At 32.5% G+C, this 20,319-nt stretch overlaps 7 protein-coding genes across 7 annotated transcripts; 2 read left to right on the top strand and 5 right to left on the bottom strand. All coding sequences in view use genetic code 12, as the record gives it.

Annotated features, from left to right (window-relative positions):
• Positions 1 to 2: 2 nt before the first annotated feature.
• Positions 3 to 419, bottom strand: CTRG_04842 (uncharacterized protein; the record flags this gene model as incomplete). Its single annotated transcript, XM_002550498.1, has 1 exon — positions 3 to 419. A coding segment is annotated over one exon (417 nt), but the record flags the coding sequence as incomplete, so codon positions are not given.
• A 1,805-nt stretch (positions 420 to 2,224) lies between these two features.
• Positions 2,225 to 3,550, bottom strand: PGA45 (Pga45p; the record flags this gene model as incomplete). Its single annotated transcript, XM_002550497.1, has 1 exon — positions 2,225 to 3,550. The coding sequence occupies one exon, from the start codon at positions 3,548 to 3,550 to the stop codon at positions 2,225 to 2,227; it is 1,326 nt and encodes a 441-aa protein (XP_002550543.1).
• A 1,552-nt stretch (positions 3,551 to 5,102) lies between these two features.
• On the top strand, positions 5,103 to 6,248 carry CTRG_04840 (uncharacterized protein; the record flags this gene model as incomplete). Its single annotated transcript, XM_002550496.1, has 1 exon — positions 5,103 to 6,248. One exon carries the CDS (start codon positions 5,103 to 5,105, stop codon positions 6,246 to 6,248), a length of 1,146 nt encoding a protein of 381 aa, XP_002550542.1.
• A 247-nt stretch (positions 6,249 to 6,495) lies between these two features.
• Positions 6,496 to 9,480, bottom strand: PHO87 (SPX domain-containing inorganic phosphate transporter; the record flags this gene model as incomplete). The annotated part of the gene is made up of 1 exon (XM_002550495.1): positions 6,496 to 9,480. One exon carries the CDS (start codon positions 9,478 to 9,480, stop codon positions 6,496 to 6,498), a length of 2,985 nt encoding a protein of 994 aa, XP_002550541.1.
• A 2,178-nt stretch (positions 9,481 to 11,658) lies between these two features.
• Positions 11,659 to 14,640, top strand: CTRG_04838 (glutamine amidotransferase subunit; the record flags this gene model as incomplete). Its single annotated transcript, XM_002550494.1, has 1 exon — positions 11,659 to 14,640. The coding sequence occupies one exon, from the start codon at positions 11,659 to 11,661 to the stop codon at positions 14,638 to 14,640; it is 2,982 nt and encodes a 993-aa protein (XP_002550540.1).
• A 54-nt stretch (positions 14,641 to 14,694) lies between these two features.
• CTRG_04837 (uncharacterized protein) lies at positions 14,695 to 15,915 on the bottom strand (the record flags this gene model as incomplete). The annotated part of the gene is made up of 1 exon (XM_002550493.1): positions 14,695 to 15,915. One exon carries the CDS (start codon positions 15,913 to 15,915, stop codon positions 14,695 to 14,697), a length of 1,221 nt encoding a protein of 406 aa, XP_002550539.1.
• Positions 15,916 to 18,677: 2,762 nt separating this feature from the next.
• Positions 18,678 to 20,144, bottom strand: SIP5 (Sip5p; the record flags this gene model as incomplete). The annotated part of the gene is made up of 1 exon (XM_002550492.1): positions 18,678 to 20,144. One exon carries the CDS (start codon positions 20,142 to 20,144, stop codon positions 18,678 to 18,680), a length of 1,467 nt encoding a protein of 488 aa, XP_002550538.1.
• Between the last annotated feature and the right edge of the window lie 175 nt (positions 20,145 to 20,319).

Below are 20,319 nucleotides of genomic sequence, written 5' to 3'. Positions count from 1 at the left end.
GCCGGTGAATCTAGCGCTGCCGAATCCTCTGCTGCCGCATCTTCTGCCGCTGAATCTAGTGCTAGCGAATCATCTGCTGTCGAATCCAGTGCCGCTGGATCTACTGTTTCCGAATCCTCTGCTGCCGAATCCAGTGCTGCTGTATCTTCCGCCGCTGAATCTAGTGCTCCTCTTTCTTCCGCCGCTGAATCTAGTGCTGCCGAATCCTCTGCTGCCGAATCATCTGCTGCCGAATCATCTGCCGCCGAATCTAGCGCTGTCGAATCATCTGCTGCTGTATCTTCCACTGCTGAATCCTCTGTTGCCCAATCGAGTACTGCTGAATCATCTTCTGCTGAATCTTCTTCTGCAGATTCATCCTGCTGATGAATGGCTTGCGGCTGAATCAATTGCAGCAGAATCTTCTGGGCCTGAATCATCTGCTGCTGGATCTACTGCTGCTGAATCCTCTGCTGCTGTATCTTCCGCTGCTGAATCATCTGCCTGCTGAATCCTCTGCTGCTGTATCTTTCCGCTGCTGAATCATCTGCCGCTGAATCTAGCGCTGCTGTATCTTCCGCTGCTGAATCATCTGCCGCTGAATCCTCTGCTGCTGTATCTTCCGCTGCTGAATCATCTGCCGCTGAATCTAGCGCTGCTGTATCTTCTGCTGCCGAATCCAGTGCTGCTGAATCTAGCGCTGCTGTATCTTCTGTAGCTGAATCCTCTGCTGCCGAATCCAGGGCCGCCGAATCCTCTGCTGCCGAATCTTCTGCCGCTGAATCTAGTGCTAGCGAATCATCTGCTGTCGAATCCAGTGCCGCTGGATCTACTGTTTCCGAATCCTCTGCTGCCGAATCCAGTGCTGCTGTATCTTCTGCTGCCGAATCCAGTGCTGCTGAATCTAGCGCTGCTGTATCTTCTGTAGCTGAATCCTCTGCTGCCGAATCCAGGGCCGCCGAATCCTCTGCTGCTGAATCTTCTGCCGCTGAATCTAGTGCTAGCGAATCATCTGCCGGTGAATCTAGCGCTGCCGAATCATCTGCTGCTGAATCTAGCGCTGCCGAATCCAGTGCTGCCGAATCATCTGCTGCTGTATCTAGCGCTGCTGAATCCTCTGCTGCTGTATCTTCTGCTGCTGTATCTTCTTCTGCTGAATCCAGTGCTGCTGAATCTTCTGCCGCTGAATCCAGTGCTGCTGAATCCAGTGCTGCCGAATCCAGCGCTGCTGAATCCAGCGCTGCTGAATCCAGTGCTGCTGAATCCTCTGCTGCTGTATCTTCTGCTGCTGAATCCAGTGCTGCTGAATCCTCTGCTGCTGAATCCTCTGCTGCTGTATCTTCTGCTGCTGAATCTAGCGCTGCTGTATCTTCTGTAGCTGAATCGTCTGCTGCTGTATCTTCTGCTGCTGAATCTAGCGCTGCCGAATCCTCTGCCGCTGAATCCTCTGCTGCTGAATCGTCTGCTGCTGTATCTTCTGCTTCTGAATCTAGCGCTGCTGAATCCTCTGCTGCTGAATCCAGTGCTGTTGTTTCTTCCGCTGCTGAATCGAGTGCTGCCGAATCTAGTGCTGCCGAATCACCTGCTGTTTCAAGTGAGACAAGTTCATCAGAAGGAACTATTAGCGTTGAAACACCTACCTCTAGCGCAGATAATGCAGTAGAAACAGGTGAAAGTGGTGAAAGTGGTGAAGATGGTGAAAGTGGTGAAGGTGGAGAAGGTGGAGATGAAGATGGAGAAGATGGAGAAGGTGGAGATGAAGATGGAGAAGGTGGAGATGAAGATGGAGAAGGTGGAGATGAAGATGGAGAAGTAGTTCCAATATCCTAGTGAAGTTTGATAAGAGATTCTACATAGGACCAATATAGAATTTATTGTTTTGACGATAAATTGATATATCTTGAAATGTTTATAATTTCGGTGATTATGTTGTACATTGTATGTTCAATTTTTAGTCATGTCCCACAATGCATTTGAAATAACAAAGGCAAGTCATGAACGGTCTTTTAGAATCGATGATTTATGTCTCTTGCCGTTTAAACAATAACCCATTTATACATGCTAAAATTTATTTACGTCAAACTGATTTTTAGAATGAAATGTCATATTCAAACAATATTCAAAATATACTACAAAAAGTTAGTTTGAAATAAACAAAAAGGCAACGATTTAATTAAAAATATAAAAGTATTACTTAAACATATATGAAAAAGGGATATTCTTTAATGTAATTTTACTGTAATATCTAAAGCGTGAACAAGGCTCCACCAATAATGGCAACCAATGCTTTAAGAACTGAAGTGTTGGAATCAGAACTAGTAAAGAAATTGGAAACAGAAGCAGCAGCATTAGTAGCAGTACTTGATTCTCTTGTAGTTGCACTTGCTGTCGAGTTACCAGATCCACTTGTAGTAAGTATATCTTTTCTATCATTATTTGAACCTGAAGTTGAAGCAGCAGCAGCAGTAGTAGTGGTTATTTCATCACCAAAAATATAACTATTTAATTGAGCAAAAAGTCCAGTTTTTTCTAAATCCTTGATAATTGATCCGACAGCACTGGCATATTTACCAAGATATCCCAGGAATTGAGAAGTGTCACCATCTAATAATGATCCAACTAATGAAGCAACTTGTTTTGGATTACTCAAAGCAATACCAACCAAACTAGTGAGATTTAAACCACCAGTACTAATTTGAACACTTGAAGAGGATAAAATATTTTTAATCAAATATCCAGTCATGTTGAGATATGATTCAGTAGAAAGGAATCTTTGAATAGTGTAAACAGCAACACCGGTGTCATTCAAAGCATTCAAGAAGTCAGCAGTAACACTAGCAACCAATGGAGAAGAAAGAATAGTTCCAATAGCATTATTAGCAAATGCAAGTAAAGATCCACTATTGTCATCAGCACGTTTACCGAGTAATTCATACAAGTCATCTTCGACGATCATACCATCTCTTTTTTGAAGCATGGCAAACAAATACAATAAAATATCTCTTTGAGACCAGACAACACTGTAAATCAATTCAACCAAGTGAGGTCTAAAGTTGGTATCAAGCAAGATACCATCCAAAATGGAAGTTACCAAACCAGATTGTTCAACAGCAGTAATAAGACCTGTGAGATTAACTTTACTGGACAAAGAACTAGATGACAGAAGTAAACTAGAAACACTAATGCTAATATTTTGATTCTTCAAGAAAGTAGTTGTTAAATTGCTCAATGATTGAATTCTAGTTGGATTATCCGCAACGGCATCCAAGATATCCCAAATAATTCCTGAATTGTTAACCATTAAGATGGCTGCTTCAAGTTGAGCTTCAAGAGCTGAATCACGTTTAATCAATTTCTTGTCTTCTTGGCTTTCTGAATAACTTTTGTAAGCATTGACTACTTCATGATATAATTCTAATGCCTTGCCATCAAAATTTGATTCCACGAAAGTATTAATCTGGGATTCTAAATTGGAATCAAAATCAAAATCACTTCCTTCAACTGGGGAAACTGCTGGTAAACAGTTGACTAATGCCATGAATAAGCATAGGAATGCCACAATTAACTTCATTTTTTTTGTATATCTGTTGTGGCTAGGGATAAAAGAAACTATGAAATTATCTTCCTATAATGATATTCGTCGTAGAAATCAATGAAAAATCAACACGTTAAATGAAAATAAAAGAAGAACCCAAAAATAAACGAAATATATAGATATATTTATAAAAAAAAATCTGTAGATATCCTTTGGTTTTTGTTCTTCAAGTTGATGATGAGTATAGTAGAAGAAAGTATAAGAATAAACCAATCAAATAATAGAACCAAACCAAAACTAAAATTGAAAATAAAAAAAATAGAACAAAAAAAAAAAACCTGTTGGATACCTGTGGGTTATATTAATATCAATCACTAAATATAATGAAGTGCAGTTTAATCGTGCATCATTTTGCTAAAACTAAACTTAGTACCTTTGTAACCACATAAAGTAATTTCTCCAATTCATTATTCTTTTTCTTTACCTCCGATGATATAAGGTTTGATGAGCTTTTTATTTTTGTTAGAGACATCCTTCAAATAGTGTAATACAAAATGTACATGATTCTCCTTAATTCTATTGTTTAATTGGTAGTGCTGAGATCCATTCTGTCAAAAAAGCTTTTGGTTTCCTAATTTGGTGATTTTTATTTTTCGTTTTGGTAGAAAAAATTTTCTTAGTGATTTACACTGCACGACGACACACGACACACGACATTTGCGACACAGAACTGGTTTTGTAAATTGTTGTGCTGTACGAAAATGAAATTGTTGAGTAAATCACTGTGACTCAGTTGTTGCTACTAATAGACACGAGATGAGCTTATGTGAATGAAACAAGAATACTACTCGTAACAACACTATCGATTTAATCACTGTCATAAAGAACCCGTTGTATGATCATGGGTGAATCCAACAGCCACGGCAGGACAATAGATAAAAAAAAAAATTTCCACTGGGAAAAAAAAAGTGACAAACGGAAATAGCGACATTTTGGAACAAAGTTTCCTATTTAGGAAAAAAACGATTAGTTTTCTTCTTCGGTATTACACTTTGCTCTTACTCCCTTTACGTCTTCTTCTTCTTGTCCCTGTTGTGATTGTTTATCATCACAGGGACAATTTCCACCAAGATGAATATACATTCATAATTAGGAAATTTTAATATTTAATCTCAACACCTCCACATCGAGTGGAATATTTAATTCCCCCTGTATAATAGTATCATCGTAAAACTCATATAAAAGTTAGAGAATTTAACCAAATTTTTTTTTTTTTTAAACAAAATTCTTTCAAATACTACCAACACAAAGTTATTAAATATTTCTGTTTTTGTTTTATTTTACTTGGTAGTTTTTTTTTTTTTTTCAATAAAAAATTCATTTATATTTATATATCATTCTTTGGTGATCCCTTCGTCTGTTGTTATTTTTTTAAAAAATTATTTATTTCCAATCATCAAACTTTCTACTTTTCATTTTCATTTTTTTTTTCAACTATCCACTGTTTATATTTATACAAGTCAATACGTTTTAGAAGTATTTTGTAAACTATATATCATTTAACAAAAGAAAGAAAGAACAAAGAGATATGAAGTTCCTTGCATTATCAAACATAGTCCCATTAGTGTCATTTTGTTTACCTGCGATTGTTTCAGCCTCATCATCAAATACTGATTACACCAAATATAATTACTTATTGGAAAGTATAAGAGGGTTATCAACAGATTTAGAAAAGAGAGATGAAGCTCAAATTGAACAATTTACTGGACTTTTCCAAGCTGTTGGAGCTTCTGGTCTTATAACAGATGTCATTAGTGATATAACCTCATCTCAAACTAGAATGGATAATTTAGCCAATATCACCGTGGGTTTACTTGGTGCTGTTGAAGGTGGTAATACATCATTTGAAGGTATAACTATTGATTTGAATGTGACCGAAATATTGGATGCTGTTTTGGCTTCTGGATTAATTCAATCAACTGCTACTGGATTATTATTGAATAATACTAATAATGCCATGTTGGCTGATTTTGTTGGTGGAATTTTAGGTGATCCTAACAATGTTTGGATTGGTTGGTTATTGATGGGTTTAGGCGATGGACATGCATTAACTGTTCCATATTTGGCTGATTTAATTGTTAATTCTACTAGCAAAGCAAATACCAATACCACCGCTCAAAGCAAAATTAAAGGAGTTGAAGTCAAACAAGAAGATAATATAATTTTTGAAAGAGAGGATTCTTCTGAAGAAAATGATGAGAACTTGGATGGTGACTTTTTTGTTTCTTTGAATGATTATCTTGATAATGTTCTTAATACCAGAGATGACAGCGATGATGATCAATATGCTGGTTCATTTAATTCATTTGTCGGTAACATTATTAATACCGTTGCTTCTTCATCTTTAATTCAAGGATCTGTAAGTGATATAATTATTGCTTTGAATAATTCTGGTATTGTTGTTCCATTAGTTATGGAAGCTCTTCAAAATCCAAATTTGGGAACTTTGGCTAAAACAGTTGTTGGTAGATTATACAATTCTGGTATGCTTGATAATATTGCCCTTGATCCATATTTCCAATATGCTAAAAAGAAGGGTTATTTAAGTGATGGTTTACAATATATTTTGACTGACCCAACTTACTCTCCAGGTTTGGCTACCTTGTTTAAGAGAATGGATGATGATGGTGCTTACCAAAGATTACAAGACAATATGTATGGAGTCAAGAATTAGTCCTGACTGTTACAGAATACAATGTAATATAGATTTTTTTTTTCTCTCTCCTTTGTTCTACAGATAATACCACGTTAATATTTTTATTTTATTTTATATGATTTCATCCACTTATTCTACTTTTTATTGCCCATGGTGACGCTGATGATGCCGATGATGGTGATAATGATGTCAATCGTTTATGACAATTTCTAATATACAAAATTAACTAATATACAATTACAAATATACAAAGATATAAATAATCCTAGAATTTTAATGAAGACATGATACCGTAACCAAGAGTGATGACACAGAGATAAACAATTATACTTGCTGGGACACCTCTAGTAATAAATGAATTAACTGTGACATAAGGTTTACCCACCTCATCTCGCATACCAATTGCAGTAACATTAGGGAACCCAGAAGTTGGCAAACCCATAGCACCCAGCGCAATTAAAGCAACACCCATAATAAGCATACGTGGATGTGGAGTAGGTAAAGATTCACCAACTTCTTTAACTAATGGAACAATAATAAGAGCAGAAACAGTATGGGAAACAAAAGTAGCAACAACTAAAATCAAAGCACCGAAAATGACCAAAACAACAAAGGCATCATAATCCATGATTTTCTTTTGTAAAGCCAAGGCAATAGTTTTCAATAAACCTGAAGAAGTAACAGCTTTACCTAAAGCGATACCACCCATAGCTAAAAGAACAATAGACCATGGATAATTGTTTAAATCATCAACTTTAAGTAAACCAGTACCATAGAATAAAACAATTGGGATAATAGTAATAATACCAGATTCACCAAAAGTTCCACTGATTTTAGACATAACACACCATAAAAGAATAGTAGCCAAGGTAACAACAAACACGTAAATTTGTTTAACGGTCCATCTATCTTTAATTGGCTTGAATTTTTGCAATTTAACATTTTTAATCTTAAAAGTAGTAATCAATTCAACCCAAATCAAAATGACAGAAATAATAGAAACTGGTAATGCAACAGCAAACCAATTACCCCAACCTGGATTTGGATCCATAGATTCAATGGCAATAACGTTTTGTGGAGAAGAAATTGGAGAAGCCATACCAGCAACATCAGATGCTAAAGCAATACCCAAAACTAACATTTGAGCAACTGGAGAGTCCGTTGGAATACTTCTTAAAACTGGTTGAATAAGGGAAAAACATAAAACAGGAGCTGCAACATTAGAAATCCACATGGATAAAAATAATGAAACACACATAATGGCTAAAAGAACATTACGTGGTTTAGTACCAGCCCAAGCCAAAATAAAAGATGAAATAATCTTTGCAATATTATATTTGGATAATGCAGCAGCTAAAGTGAAACCACCAATCAAAATCATAATTGTTGAATTCCACATTGTACTCAAGATATACAGGGAAGCAGCAGCAGCAGCCATTGGTTCATCGGTACCATCTACTTTACAAACTTTACAAGTAACAACTAAAAGTGGAACCAATAAAGCAGTAGTATATAATGGTAAAGCTTCAGATGCCCAAAGCATAGCAGAAGCAACAAGAACAGCTAAACAACGACCTTGAACTGGATCATTAAATGTTTTAACTGCAAGTAAAATAATAAATACAATGACAGTAATGGTAACTTTCAACATTTGGGTAGTAAAGAAAAATTCTGGAAGAGACAAATGATCATAACCAAAGATGGAAATATTCTTTGGGAATTTCATACTTCTCATTTCAATATACATCATGGAGTTTTTAATATGAGCTTCATCACCCATTTTATTATTTTGAACAGCAGAATTGTCCAAATCCAAGTTGTATGATTTCTTTTCCATAGACAACATATCTTTCCAAACAGTATTTCTTTCAAAGACAATATGATCTCTTAAATGTGATTTCAAATCTGTTTTAACATTTTCCAAATCTTGAACAGTAGTACTAGAAGTTAATCTGTTGATTAAAAATGCATAAATCTTGACAATTTCATTAATCTTGTGATCCAATTCTTCAGTTGTTTTAGATTGGAAAACTCTGGAATAGGTTGGCAAGAAATTATTAATGAAATCTTCCTTCATTGAATAACCACAAGTTTTATCAAATTTCTTACAAATTTTTGTAAAACCAATTCTGTTCAATTCAATAAATGACTTCAATTCAGAAAGACTAATGAATAAAGTAATGGCTCTTCTTTTCAAAGTAACTTTCAATTGTTGTTTAACATTAAAATCACTATGATGAAGTAAAACAGAATCTTGACTAGCACCAATTTCTTCTTCATCATCATCTTCAGAATCTTCTTCATTGACGTATACTTCTGGACCTTCTTGTTTTTCTAAATCGTGATAGGATTGAGAAGCAGAACGACTTCTTTGTTTTTGCAATTGTTGATCATAATCATTATCAATATGATTGATGGTATCAAAGACACTACCATTAGTAACTGTTCTTGATAATGTAGATGTAATGTGGTATTGATGATGAGAATCGGTGTAAATAGCATCTGGGTCAGAATAATAAGCTTGAGTGAATCTGAAAACATCATCAATATCAACGTTTTTATTGTGCAAATCTTTTAGTAAATTGTCATAATTTTTGAATATTTCTTTTTCTTTAACATTATAAAAATCATTGATTTTTTCCAATTCAGACAACAATTGCTTACCAAATACCTTCAAAGGATCAAAACTCAAGGATTTAGGATCACTAAATTCATCATCATTATCTTTTTCCAAAATTCTATGAATAACTTTATCAGGACTGTTAGTGTTAGAGGAAGAACCAGTTGAAGAGTTATCAACATCACCAGTAAATGATTTAATTTCTGAATTTTTATCAGAATAATCATCAACACTTGTAACAGTAACTGGTTTCTTTTCTAAATCATCATTATGACTAAATTCCTGTATTTCAATATCACTGTCACTATTATTCTTATTTTTTTTAAATTTGTTGAATATATTCTTAGCTAATCTATGTTTAAGGGCATTACCATCTTTGTTGCTTTCAGAATGGTCTGAAGAAGAACCTTCTTGTGGAATACTAATTGGATTTTTAAGTTTAAAGTTATCAACCAATTCACTGACGGTAGTTTGGTTTGCATTAACAGTGTAGCCTTGATCATCGGTACCATTATTAACGAGTTGATCTTGTTGCAACTTGTAAACGGTTTTCTTCAAAGTAGGATAGTTCAAATAACTGTCCTGCCATTCAGGAACAGCATTAAACTTTAACGAATGGGAGAATTTCATTTAACTTCAAGGTAAGAAAATAAATAAATAAATAAATAAATAAATAGATAAATAAAAGAACGGCTGTGAATCTGAATATGAATCTAAACCAAGAAGAAAGAAAGAAAGAATAAATATATTAAAAAAAAAAAAAATCAATTTCAGAGTTATCCCAAGAGGGTTAAATATCGTGTGACAGTTAACTCTTTATGAATTAGAAATGGATGCCAAAATAAAATTGTTAGGGGGGCATTGAAATATCTCTCCAAGAAAAATAAAAAAAAAAAAAAAGAAATAAAAGTTGCTTAACTATGGGCGAAAACTTTCTTGTCACTCATAACAGTCACAAAACATCACCACCACCACCATCATCATCAACAACGACAACGGCAAGGAGATAATAAGTAATAATAAGAGGAGAGAAGGAAAGCTCAGCAAATGAATTAATTAATTAGCAGTAATCAGGGACCCCACGTGGGTCAATTACTCAGGTATTTATACTGAACAAGATAACGGTGATCACAAAAACGCCCCTGTTACCAGCAGTACCACGAAACAGTTCAGTATGTCCTTCTCTTCTCTCCTCTCCTCTCCTTCCCCCGATGCCAGAGTGAAAATTTTTTCTTTTGTTTCTTTCTTAGTGGGTAATTCTATACGGCAATAATAGACTTGCAGTTTAAGCATTGTTTGCATGCATTACATGCTTTTTGTAAAATGTATGGGTGGATCGTACTTTTGTGGAATGTATACCAGGCTTTCTCCCGATATTTGTTTGAATTCCTTAAAATAACAAGGAGTACAGTCAGCGAACAATTGCAGAAAATTTTAATCATTGCAGAATTTGAAGATAAAAAAAAGGAAAAATAAAAGTAATTAACTACACCTGTCTTCAAATCGTATTCATAAGAGCTATCAAACGTTTATTTAATCAGCTCGTTTCTAAGAGTCTAACCAATGGTTGACCTGTTAAAGTTCTGTATTCAGCGAGAGGAGAGTGCTTGTCTTTTCAAAGATTAGAGTTTCCCATTCTCTTCTTTTCATGATCAATTATTCATAGTAACAATAGTTCATTGTATGGATATACAATTTCTCTATAGTAATCACAAAACATTTGAATTCTTCTTAAAACCCGTCATTGTAACTTACCAGAACAATTCGGAATCCGAGTAATTCCCACATACAGAAATACATCGTGTGACTATTATCCCAATTTCAAGTTAAAATTCAAACACTAAAAAAAAAAAATAATAAAGAAACACAAAGATCTACTCCTTTTTTTTTCTTTCTTTTTTTATGTAATTAATCTATCCAATCACTTGAACTTATTCCACTGCCTCCAACTAACAGTGCATTAATTGTCTCACTTGCGCAACTACTTTCAATTTTTGAATGAAGAGAGATCGTCTCATATACAATCATTAACAGAAATTTCACCTTTGTATTTTTGTACTCTATAAAACCAATTTTGTTTGCTTGACTTAACTCATAGATTACAAAAACCAGATGAATTCTCTCATTTTAGATAACGAAACCCAGTATAAGACTAGATATTCTTCTTTGTTGTCTCACCAAGAATACGATTGCAAAATATGTTCATCAATGGCTGCTAATGGATGTTTCTACATCTTCTTTTTTTAAGATCTTCTTGGCAGGTTGAACCCACTTACAACAATTTCTAGGCATCACCTGTTCCAACTGATCCCTTCCCAAGAAAAAAAAAAAAAAAAGAAAAAAAAGTATCACATGATTCAATTCACGTGATTCAGAATCATGGTGTGTGCAATGATCACAAATGTGGTGTATGCACTACCTTTTTCAGTTTGAGCCATTCCACGTGACCTTGTGACAAAAATCGTGATGTTAACAATTTGGTAACAATCGCTATGAAAAAAAAAAGAAAAATACACCAATTGAACCTCTCCTCACCACATTTATACTTTCTTGACATGTTTATAAACTGAAGCGAAGAAAACAAAACTTATATAACCCATTGTTTCCACTTCTTGTTTCTGCTTTTTTTTTTATTCTTACTTCGAGTATCTTTTGAATAGCCACAACTATATCTGCCACAGTTATTGATAACAAAACTGTATCTCACTACATAGATAATTCATATCATCAATTTCGCATTGTTTTTAAAACACTCATATAATTTTTCACATTTTTCATATTCATTTATCTTCCATTGCATTATCAATAATGATTCCACCACATAGTAATATTCATGAAGGTGAATATGTATCTCATGATAGAAAACCTTTACCTATAAACAGTGTCCCTTCAACTGAGAATCTTATATCAACTCCAAGAGGTCATACCCCAATTCGTCTTAATTCTCCTCATTTAAGTATGGCTGAATTATCAATTCATAACCATAGACACAACAACCATAATAATAATAATAATAATCAACAATTTCATCAAAGTTCTTCTACACTTCATAACGAACAACATAATCAACAACAACCATCACAATCTTCATCACTGATTATACCACATTTTCCAAATTTTTCACCAGAAATGACTCAATCTTCTGAATTCACACGTTCTTCAACTCCTTGTTCATTGGATTTTTCATCAAATGATGGAATTGGAAATGGAACTAACAATAACAATTGTGGAACCAATTCACCATATGTTGAAGAATCTCATATTCCTCAATTAATTCATAAATGGACTCATACTCATTCAATATTATGTTGTGTTGCTTCTCCAATCAATAAATTACTTTATTGTGGTACTCAAGATGGTAAAGTATTAATTTATGATATGGATACTTATAGTTTAACTAAAATTATTCAATGTGGAAGTACTGAACAACCAATTTCAATATTAGCAATGTCATTAAATGAAAAGAATGATTTTTTATTTGTTGCAGGTTCAGATTCATTAATTAAAATTTATGATTTAAAAACTCAAGAATTGCAATGTACTCGTGTTATTTATTCATTAATTGATATTGGAGATATATTTTCAATTCATTGGTGTGAATCAAGTTCAACTATTTATATTGGAGCTCAAAATGCTTCAATTTTATGGTGTCATATATCTTTAGATGAAAAATTGATTGAAAAACATCATCATAATATTGAAAAATTACCTCATTTTAGATATGATAAATTTTTTGATTCAAAAGGTCCTGGTGGATCTCAAAATACTTTACAAACTCAACATGATTTATTAAGAAAAAGTTCAACTAAAAAAACTAAAGTTAAATTATTTGAATGTAAAAATGAAGATATTGTTAGATTTGCTCATAATGGATATATTTATTGTTTGGAAATTGTTCATAATATAAATATTAATAATTCAAATGATAAAGATTTCTTGTTATCTGGAGGTGGTGATGGTTTAGTTAATATTTGGACATTTGGTAACAATACTTTGAAAAAATATGCTAGTTTGGAAAATGATGAATCAGTATTATCCATGAAAGTTCAAGATTCTTTACTTTATGTTGGATTAGGTGATTGTTCAATTAATGTTTGGGATTTAGTAACTTTACAAATGATTAGATCTTTTCAATTTGGAGGTAATTATGATGAAGTTTTAAGTTTAGATGTTTATAATAATTCAATTTTTAAAGCATGTTCATCATCAGGTTTAGTTAAATTATCAACCATGACAAATTCTTCAAATCTTTCCGATGGTATAATGATGAGTGTACCTGAAGAAGATGGAATTATTAATGCTGTTAAAACATTTTCAATTGATTCAAAAACTTTCTTACTTGCTGGTGGTACTAAATCATTATCACTTTGGGATATTTCTGAACCAAATAATTTTAAAGAACAAATCACATCACCGGCAAATTCTTCTTCTTTATCAAATTCAATATCTAAAAAATTAACCAATGATGATTTATTATGTATGTTGAAGAAATATGTTTCTTATAAAACAATCAGCAAGAATCCACAATTATATTTAGAAGAAAGTCGTCATTGTGCACAATTTTTATCTAAATTATTAAATAAATTTGGAGCTTATCAAACTAAATTATTACCTGTTGAAAATGGTAACCCAATAGTTGTTAGTGAATTTAAAGCCAATGCAAATGTTAAAGATACTACCAAGAAAACTAGAATATTGTGGTATGCTCATTATGATGTTGTTGATGCTACTAAAAATGAAGCTATTGATTGGAGTACTGATCCATTTGTATTAACACCAAAAGAAGGTAATCTTTATGCAAGAGGAGTTTCGGATAATAAAGGTCCAACATTAGCAGCAATTTATTCTGTTGCAGAATTATATGAAAAACAAGAATTAAATTGTGATGTTGTATTTGTTATTGAAGGTGAAGAAGAATGTGGATCAGTTGGATTTCAACAAGTTATTAGTGAAAATAAATCATTAATTGGAGAAATTGATTGGATTATGTTGAGTAATTCATATTGGTTAGATGATATTACACCATGTTTAAATTATGGATTAAGAGGAGTTATAAATGCTTCAATTACTATTAAATCGGATAAACCTGATCGTCATTCAGGTGTTGATGGTGGAGTTTCTGGTGAACCAACAATGGATATGATGCATATTTTAAGTAAATTAATGGATCCTGTGAGTAAAAAAATTCAATTACCTGGATTTTATGATAATGTATTACCTTTAGATAAAGATAGTGAAAAACTTTATGATAAAATTGCTGATTATTTAGGAATCGATGCAAAAACATTAATTGTTAAATGGAAAGAACCTTCTTTAACCATTCATAAGATTCAAGTTTCTGGTCCAAATAATAATACCGTTATTCCACAATTAGTTAATGCAACTATATCCATGAGAATAGTACCAAATCAAGATTTAGAAATTATTAAAAAATCACTTATTGATTCATTAATTAAAAATTTCAAAGATTTAAAATCTGATAATCATTTACTGATTGAAATTTTCCATGAAGCTGAACCATGGTTGGGTGATTATCAAAATAAAGTATATTCAATATTATATAATAATATCGTCAAACATTGGGGTCAAGAACCTTTATTTATCAGAGAAGGTGGTACTATCCCTTCAATTAGATTTTTGGAGAAATGTTTTAATGCCCAAGCAGCACAAATCCCATGTGGTCAATCAAGCGATAATGCTCATTTAAAGGATGAAAAATTAAGAGTATTGAATTTATATAAATTAAGATCAATTTTAACTGATAGTTTTAAAGAATTAGGTAATGCCTAAAATAAATAAATATTTATTCATTTATTCATATATATAAAGAACTTTATAGACTTATTAAATAATACAAGCGTTTAATGATTTTTTAGGTTTTCTATTGAAATAACATACTCTTTTTAATGTTTTTTGATTTAGTAATTGATTCATTTGGTATATTATACGATTTTGATGATTTTCACATTCATTAAGATCAAGATCTTCATCTTCATCTTCATATTCATGTAAGTTATGATAATTGTGTAAATCAACATCTTGATCATACCAAATCCATGAATAATGGTGATGTTTGGTACTACTTCCTGAATTAGTTGATGTTGTAGAATGTACCAATGAAATGTTATCATGTTGAGAAGTATTACCACTACTAACATTGTTATATTCCTTTTCATCTCTTTGTTTATTTAGTTTGGACAATATCAGTAGAACATCCATTGCTAAACGTTTATCAGAATATGTCAAATCCATAGTTTTGTAGTGTTTATCTGTTGTAGTCACATTGGTCTTGAAATTTGTCAATATGGTACTATTTGGTTTTGTGGTTTTTGATTCCGTAGATACACAATAATCTTGAGCTTGTTGCAATAAATCATGATTAAAACAATAAACCACATCGAATTTATTGTTATATTTTGTATCAACCATAGATTTATCGATGATTGCAACTTTATTTGATTGAATATGAAAATGCTTTAAAACAATCAAAATGTCATTTAATTCCTTTTGTAAATCATTCAATAAAATAATAGTTCTTCCAGGTTTTAAATAATTCACGAATTTATAAAATACCGTCAATATATCAAATATAAAACATGTATCATGAAGACTAACATTTAAAGGAATGGGTATTAGTGATCTTGTACAAACATTTATATTATCTTGCAACCCGCCATCAATTGATTCACCATATGTTAAATTGCATTTACATGTATTATTATGAGGGTGAATTCCTTCTAGCTTACAAGTAGTAAATGGAAATACCAAAAACATTAAATTTGGAAAGCCGGATATTTTGCCAATGATTCTTTTACCAGGAATAACAGTATTGTTAGTAGTATTAAAATCCAGTAGATAATTCACACCACAAATCTTCACTTTTAGATCAATTCTATCTGATTGTAAAGGAGTGGCTATATCATTAGGTAGTTTAATTTTTTGTACGAATTTATGTTTGTCAGGATTGTATACACGTTTAATTGGTAATTCAGCAGCACTAGAATACCTATGTGTAATTTGAAAATGGTTTACTGTTGTAGCAGCAATTGTGGTAGTCACAGACATGTTATCAACAGAACGAAAGTAATCACCTAGCGTTCACTCTATAAATTAAAAGAAGGATTGGTTGTAAATGGGTTGCCAAACCAAAAATAATATTACTATTAAGAATAAAGCAAAAAAAAAAAAAAAACCCAAAATTGTTTGGTTAGATTATGAATTATTTATATTTTGATTTCTTACAACCAATTGTCTCTGTGTGTGTGTGTGTGTGTAATTTAATGTCGCAAAAAAATTTTTTGTTGGTTGTTTTATTTCTTAATTACGGCACAGAACCAGAATCACAGCTAGGAAAAAATTTAATCTTTGCATTCTTGGTTTCACTAACATGAACTAAAACAGAGTGACTCGGTGTATATTTTTTTTTTTTTGGCTTATCTGGTTGTAATTCATTCTATTATAAAGTTTGATGTCTTCAAACTCATCATCTACCAATTGTACAATAGGATCAACAATATCGTCAACTGAACCGTTTCATTCAATGACGTAGTAAATAAAGAATTCTAGATCTGTAGTTAAAATCAGCGCGGTTGTGTGTATGTGTGTTCATGTGTGTCAGATTCTTTTTTTTTTCTTTGTTTCTTTTTCTTTTTCTTATTCAAGCACATCAATTGAACAGTACAGTTACGTTGACCAAATAAGCGAAGATTGTTACGTACTACAAAGAAATAAAAAAAGGGGGTTGGTGAACAGTTAACAACAAACGACATTTATTCAAGATTATCCCCGTTGTTCCTGGTGATACACTGTTGGTGTATAAACGGTAGAAGAATTAAGAACCACGAAGAATAGCCAAGGAGAGTTGCTCATAGGTTTGACTATCATTCAAGAAAGAAAGAATGGATAATATGTACATTCTTAAATCAAACATTGGTTTGTGTTAATTATATGGTTGAATTAAATTACAGGTATAGTACAAACATTCATTGAACAAAACCCAATTTTCGACACAGGGACCTAACTAGAACTAAAAAATATTAAACGAAAAATTTCTTTTTTCTTTGTCTCTCTCTTTCTCTCTCCCTATTGTTGTTGTTGTTGTTGTTGTCAAATGTCGCGTCTTATTTTTTTTTATTATTTATTTTTGTTTTCGATTTGCCTGTTTTCAGATTTCAGATTTCAGGCACGATCTACTCTTCTTTGTTTTTCCTGTCCTCTTTCCCCCTAATAGGGGGAAATTGATTTTCAGGAGCTCACTTTCTCCACCAATAGGAACATATTCAGTAACCCGCCTCATTCAGAACATTACATTCATTGACTCTTCTTCGTTCAACAGTTCTAGGTTCATTTCAATTCTTTCTATTGCATATCAACATAAAACAAAGCTATGTAACCGTACTTTGTTTTCTTTTTTTTTTTCATTATTCACGAAAGACGTGAAACAACTTGAGTCTTTTTTGAATTTAATGTCATAAATTGATTTTCGAATCATCAAAATATCATGTTCCAGACTTACAATTAGCTCAAAGAGGTTAAATTGGATATTATCATACACCATTGGTAGATCATATATTAGACGATGAATATCAAACAATTGAAGAACTATAAACTAAAACAAACATGATAATTTTTACTTTTTGTTTTCCCGCCTTAAGAATTCAATTATTTCGGAAGATAATTGCATTACTCTCATCCCGAAAGCCATAATATTACATGATAAAAGAAATATATATATAAAAAAATCCAATGTCATAAAATTCAATCAATAGTGTATGAAGTGAATATGACCATTATCATCATCATCTATATCAAACTCATCAATATCATCGTTGGACCCCATGATATCTCTTTATTATGTTTTATTGTGTTCTTATTACCTTAGTTGTTCCTAACAACCAAACACAAATATTTCAATACATCATTGTATCGAATATGTATATATAAAACAAAGACCCTGATTCTTCTTTTTTAACTTTTGTATATCTTTTTTTTTTTGTTCTTTTTTGTGTACACAAAGATTCGTAATACACATAATTTATAATTATTATTTTTGAAAACAAGCAAATGAAAAATGTCGTGCGTTATTAATTGAAACAATAAATTTCACTCAATTAAGAAATCTTCATAAATCATAATCAATAATTTAAACCTAAATCAAATCTAGATCAATTTAATTTGACATCTTATGAAGATCAAGAATGTTTCAAAAATTTAAACGAAATTAAAAATCAAATACTTTTTATATATATTTGCAACTACTGGGTGATAGTGGATTACTGGACTTGACCTGATAAAAAAAAAGTCTATGTGTAATTCAATTTAATTATACTTTTTTCTTGTTTCATAAAACCCTTAATTATATTCACAGACACATCTCTTGGTACTTCTTTACTACCATCACGTGTGTCAAACACACACACACACACACACACACACACACACACACACACACAAACATTACATACGCTGTACACGTGTGATTGGTCGTATATGTGATTATTGCTACTGATTATGATTAACGTCATATCACTTCGTTGAAGAGAGTAAATACTAGGTGCTGATAATTTCGGTGAATACCGAAGGTATTGAAATACAATCATAACATGGTGGCTTTTACAAGACACAATTTCATTATTTTAGTGCTTGTGTCTTATCAATTTATTGCAAACCCTTAAACTTTGAAATCAAATTCAAATTTACATACGTACATTCCTTTATAAAAAAAATTTTACAACTATTAGTGCGGATATGGAAGATTTCTCCTTTAAAAAAAATTCCTCTTTAATTATTATTTATTTTTATGTATTTCTCTTTAAGTCATTTCATCATCATTTCTTTGTTTCTTTAGATGCTTTTTTCTTTCGTTCTTCTTCATCAATAAGTGATAATCTCATGGCTTCTTCAATCATTCTTTGCTCAACTGCAGCATAACCATTGCTATTTGATCCAGTGGTGCTCGATCTTGCCCTTGATGAATTCGAATCGTTTCTTCTTCTACCATTTCCACTAGCACCACCACCACGGCTACTAGCACCTCCCTCTTCATCAAGTAACAAATTAGATGCATGAATTGCACTAGCAGTAGCCGCCTTTCTAGCTAATTTGCTTCGTGCCGAATTCAATTTGGCTTCCCAGTCTGGTCGTATCTTATCAATTGTAATAACCCCGGCTGCATTTGCAGCCAATGAACCTCGTCTTTTCATAGTCTTCTTACGTGGAGATGACATAACTGGAGGTGGAGTTGGAGAACCAATAATTTGCTGTTTGGGTGTGCCAACCGTTGCTTCTTCTGATTCATCATCTGTACAAACTTCCATGATAGCTGCACTGGTCTTGTAATCTCCTGGTTTGGTGCCATTAATGCCTGTATGTATATCTTTAGGTGGATCATATGTAACCCCAAAATCTGGGGAAGCACAATATGGACAATTGGCTGGCTCAGAAATTAATGTGTGAGGTAGTTCATTGGCATCCGAATTTGAGTTGTCATCATGAGGAGGATGTGGATCCAATCGTTTAATTTGTACAAAACATTCAGAACAAATTGGTTGCAAACAACATCGAGAAACATTTAAATGTCTAGGGTAATACAAGAAACAGATAGGACATTCACTAGCATCACGGTATAATCTTAATAACAAATCTCTACTTGGACAGTCCTTATTTGTATGACTTTGTTTCTCTTCAAGAAATCTTTGCTCTTCTTCCTTTTGTAAATCCTTAACTTTAGCAATTAATGTCTTTAATTTGGCTTTTTCCTCTTGACGTTTATAATAGTTGGACGATTTGTGGATTTTATGATTGTCAATATCATCAAGTTCTTCTTCATTATCAAATCCAGGTTCTAATGCGTGTAACGGAGATTGATTCAACAATATACACAATTCATCATCAGTCCAACTTTCATCAAAATCTTGCAACGGAGTGAAAAATGGAGACAATTGGCGATTAATTATTAATTTACGAACAATGTCACAATCATAATCAAGATTTGACTTGTAAGTACCATAAGGGGCCAAATATCCTCCATCAACATTTTCATCAAATTTAACAATGAGTTGCATGTAATGAAGTTGTTGAGCACGGTCTTTTTCTTCTTGTTTCTTTAATTTTCTTAAATCACTTGACCCAGATCGATGATGTGATGAAACGACTCCGTATAGAGCCGAAGTAGTATTTCTTCGTTTTGACGTTGTAGATGACGATGTTGTTGGTGTATTGGACGATGAATTCAAATAATCAGAAACTGAGGAAGAAGATCTACTTCTTGCTTCTTTTGTAGGAACATTACCCATGATAAACTATATAACTAACAATGATTCCAACGGGGGTGTATTCAAGTTGATGAATTAGTAATGAATCAATCAATAAAACCAAAAAAAAAAAGTTCCTTAAAAAATAAAACTAAAAGATTAAGAAATAAGACTAAATCAGGATAGACAACCAAAAGAAAAAAAAAAGGGGGAGAAA

Source organism: Candida tropicalis, assembly GCF_000006335.3.
Source record: "Candida tropicalis MYA-3404 genomic scaffold supercont3.6, whole genome shotgun sequence".
In the NCBI taxonomy this organism is placed as follows: domain Eukaryota; kingdom Fungi; phylum Ascomycota; class Pichiomycetes; order Serinales; family Debaryomycetaceae; genus Candida; species Candida tropicalis.
Note: the sequence above shows the minus strand (reverse complement) of the source record. Positions and strands in the feature narration are given on the sequence as shown.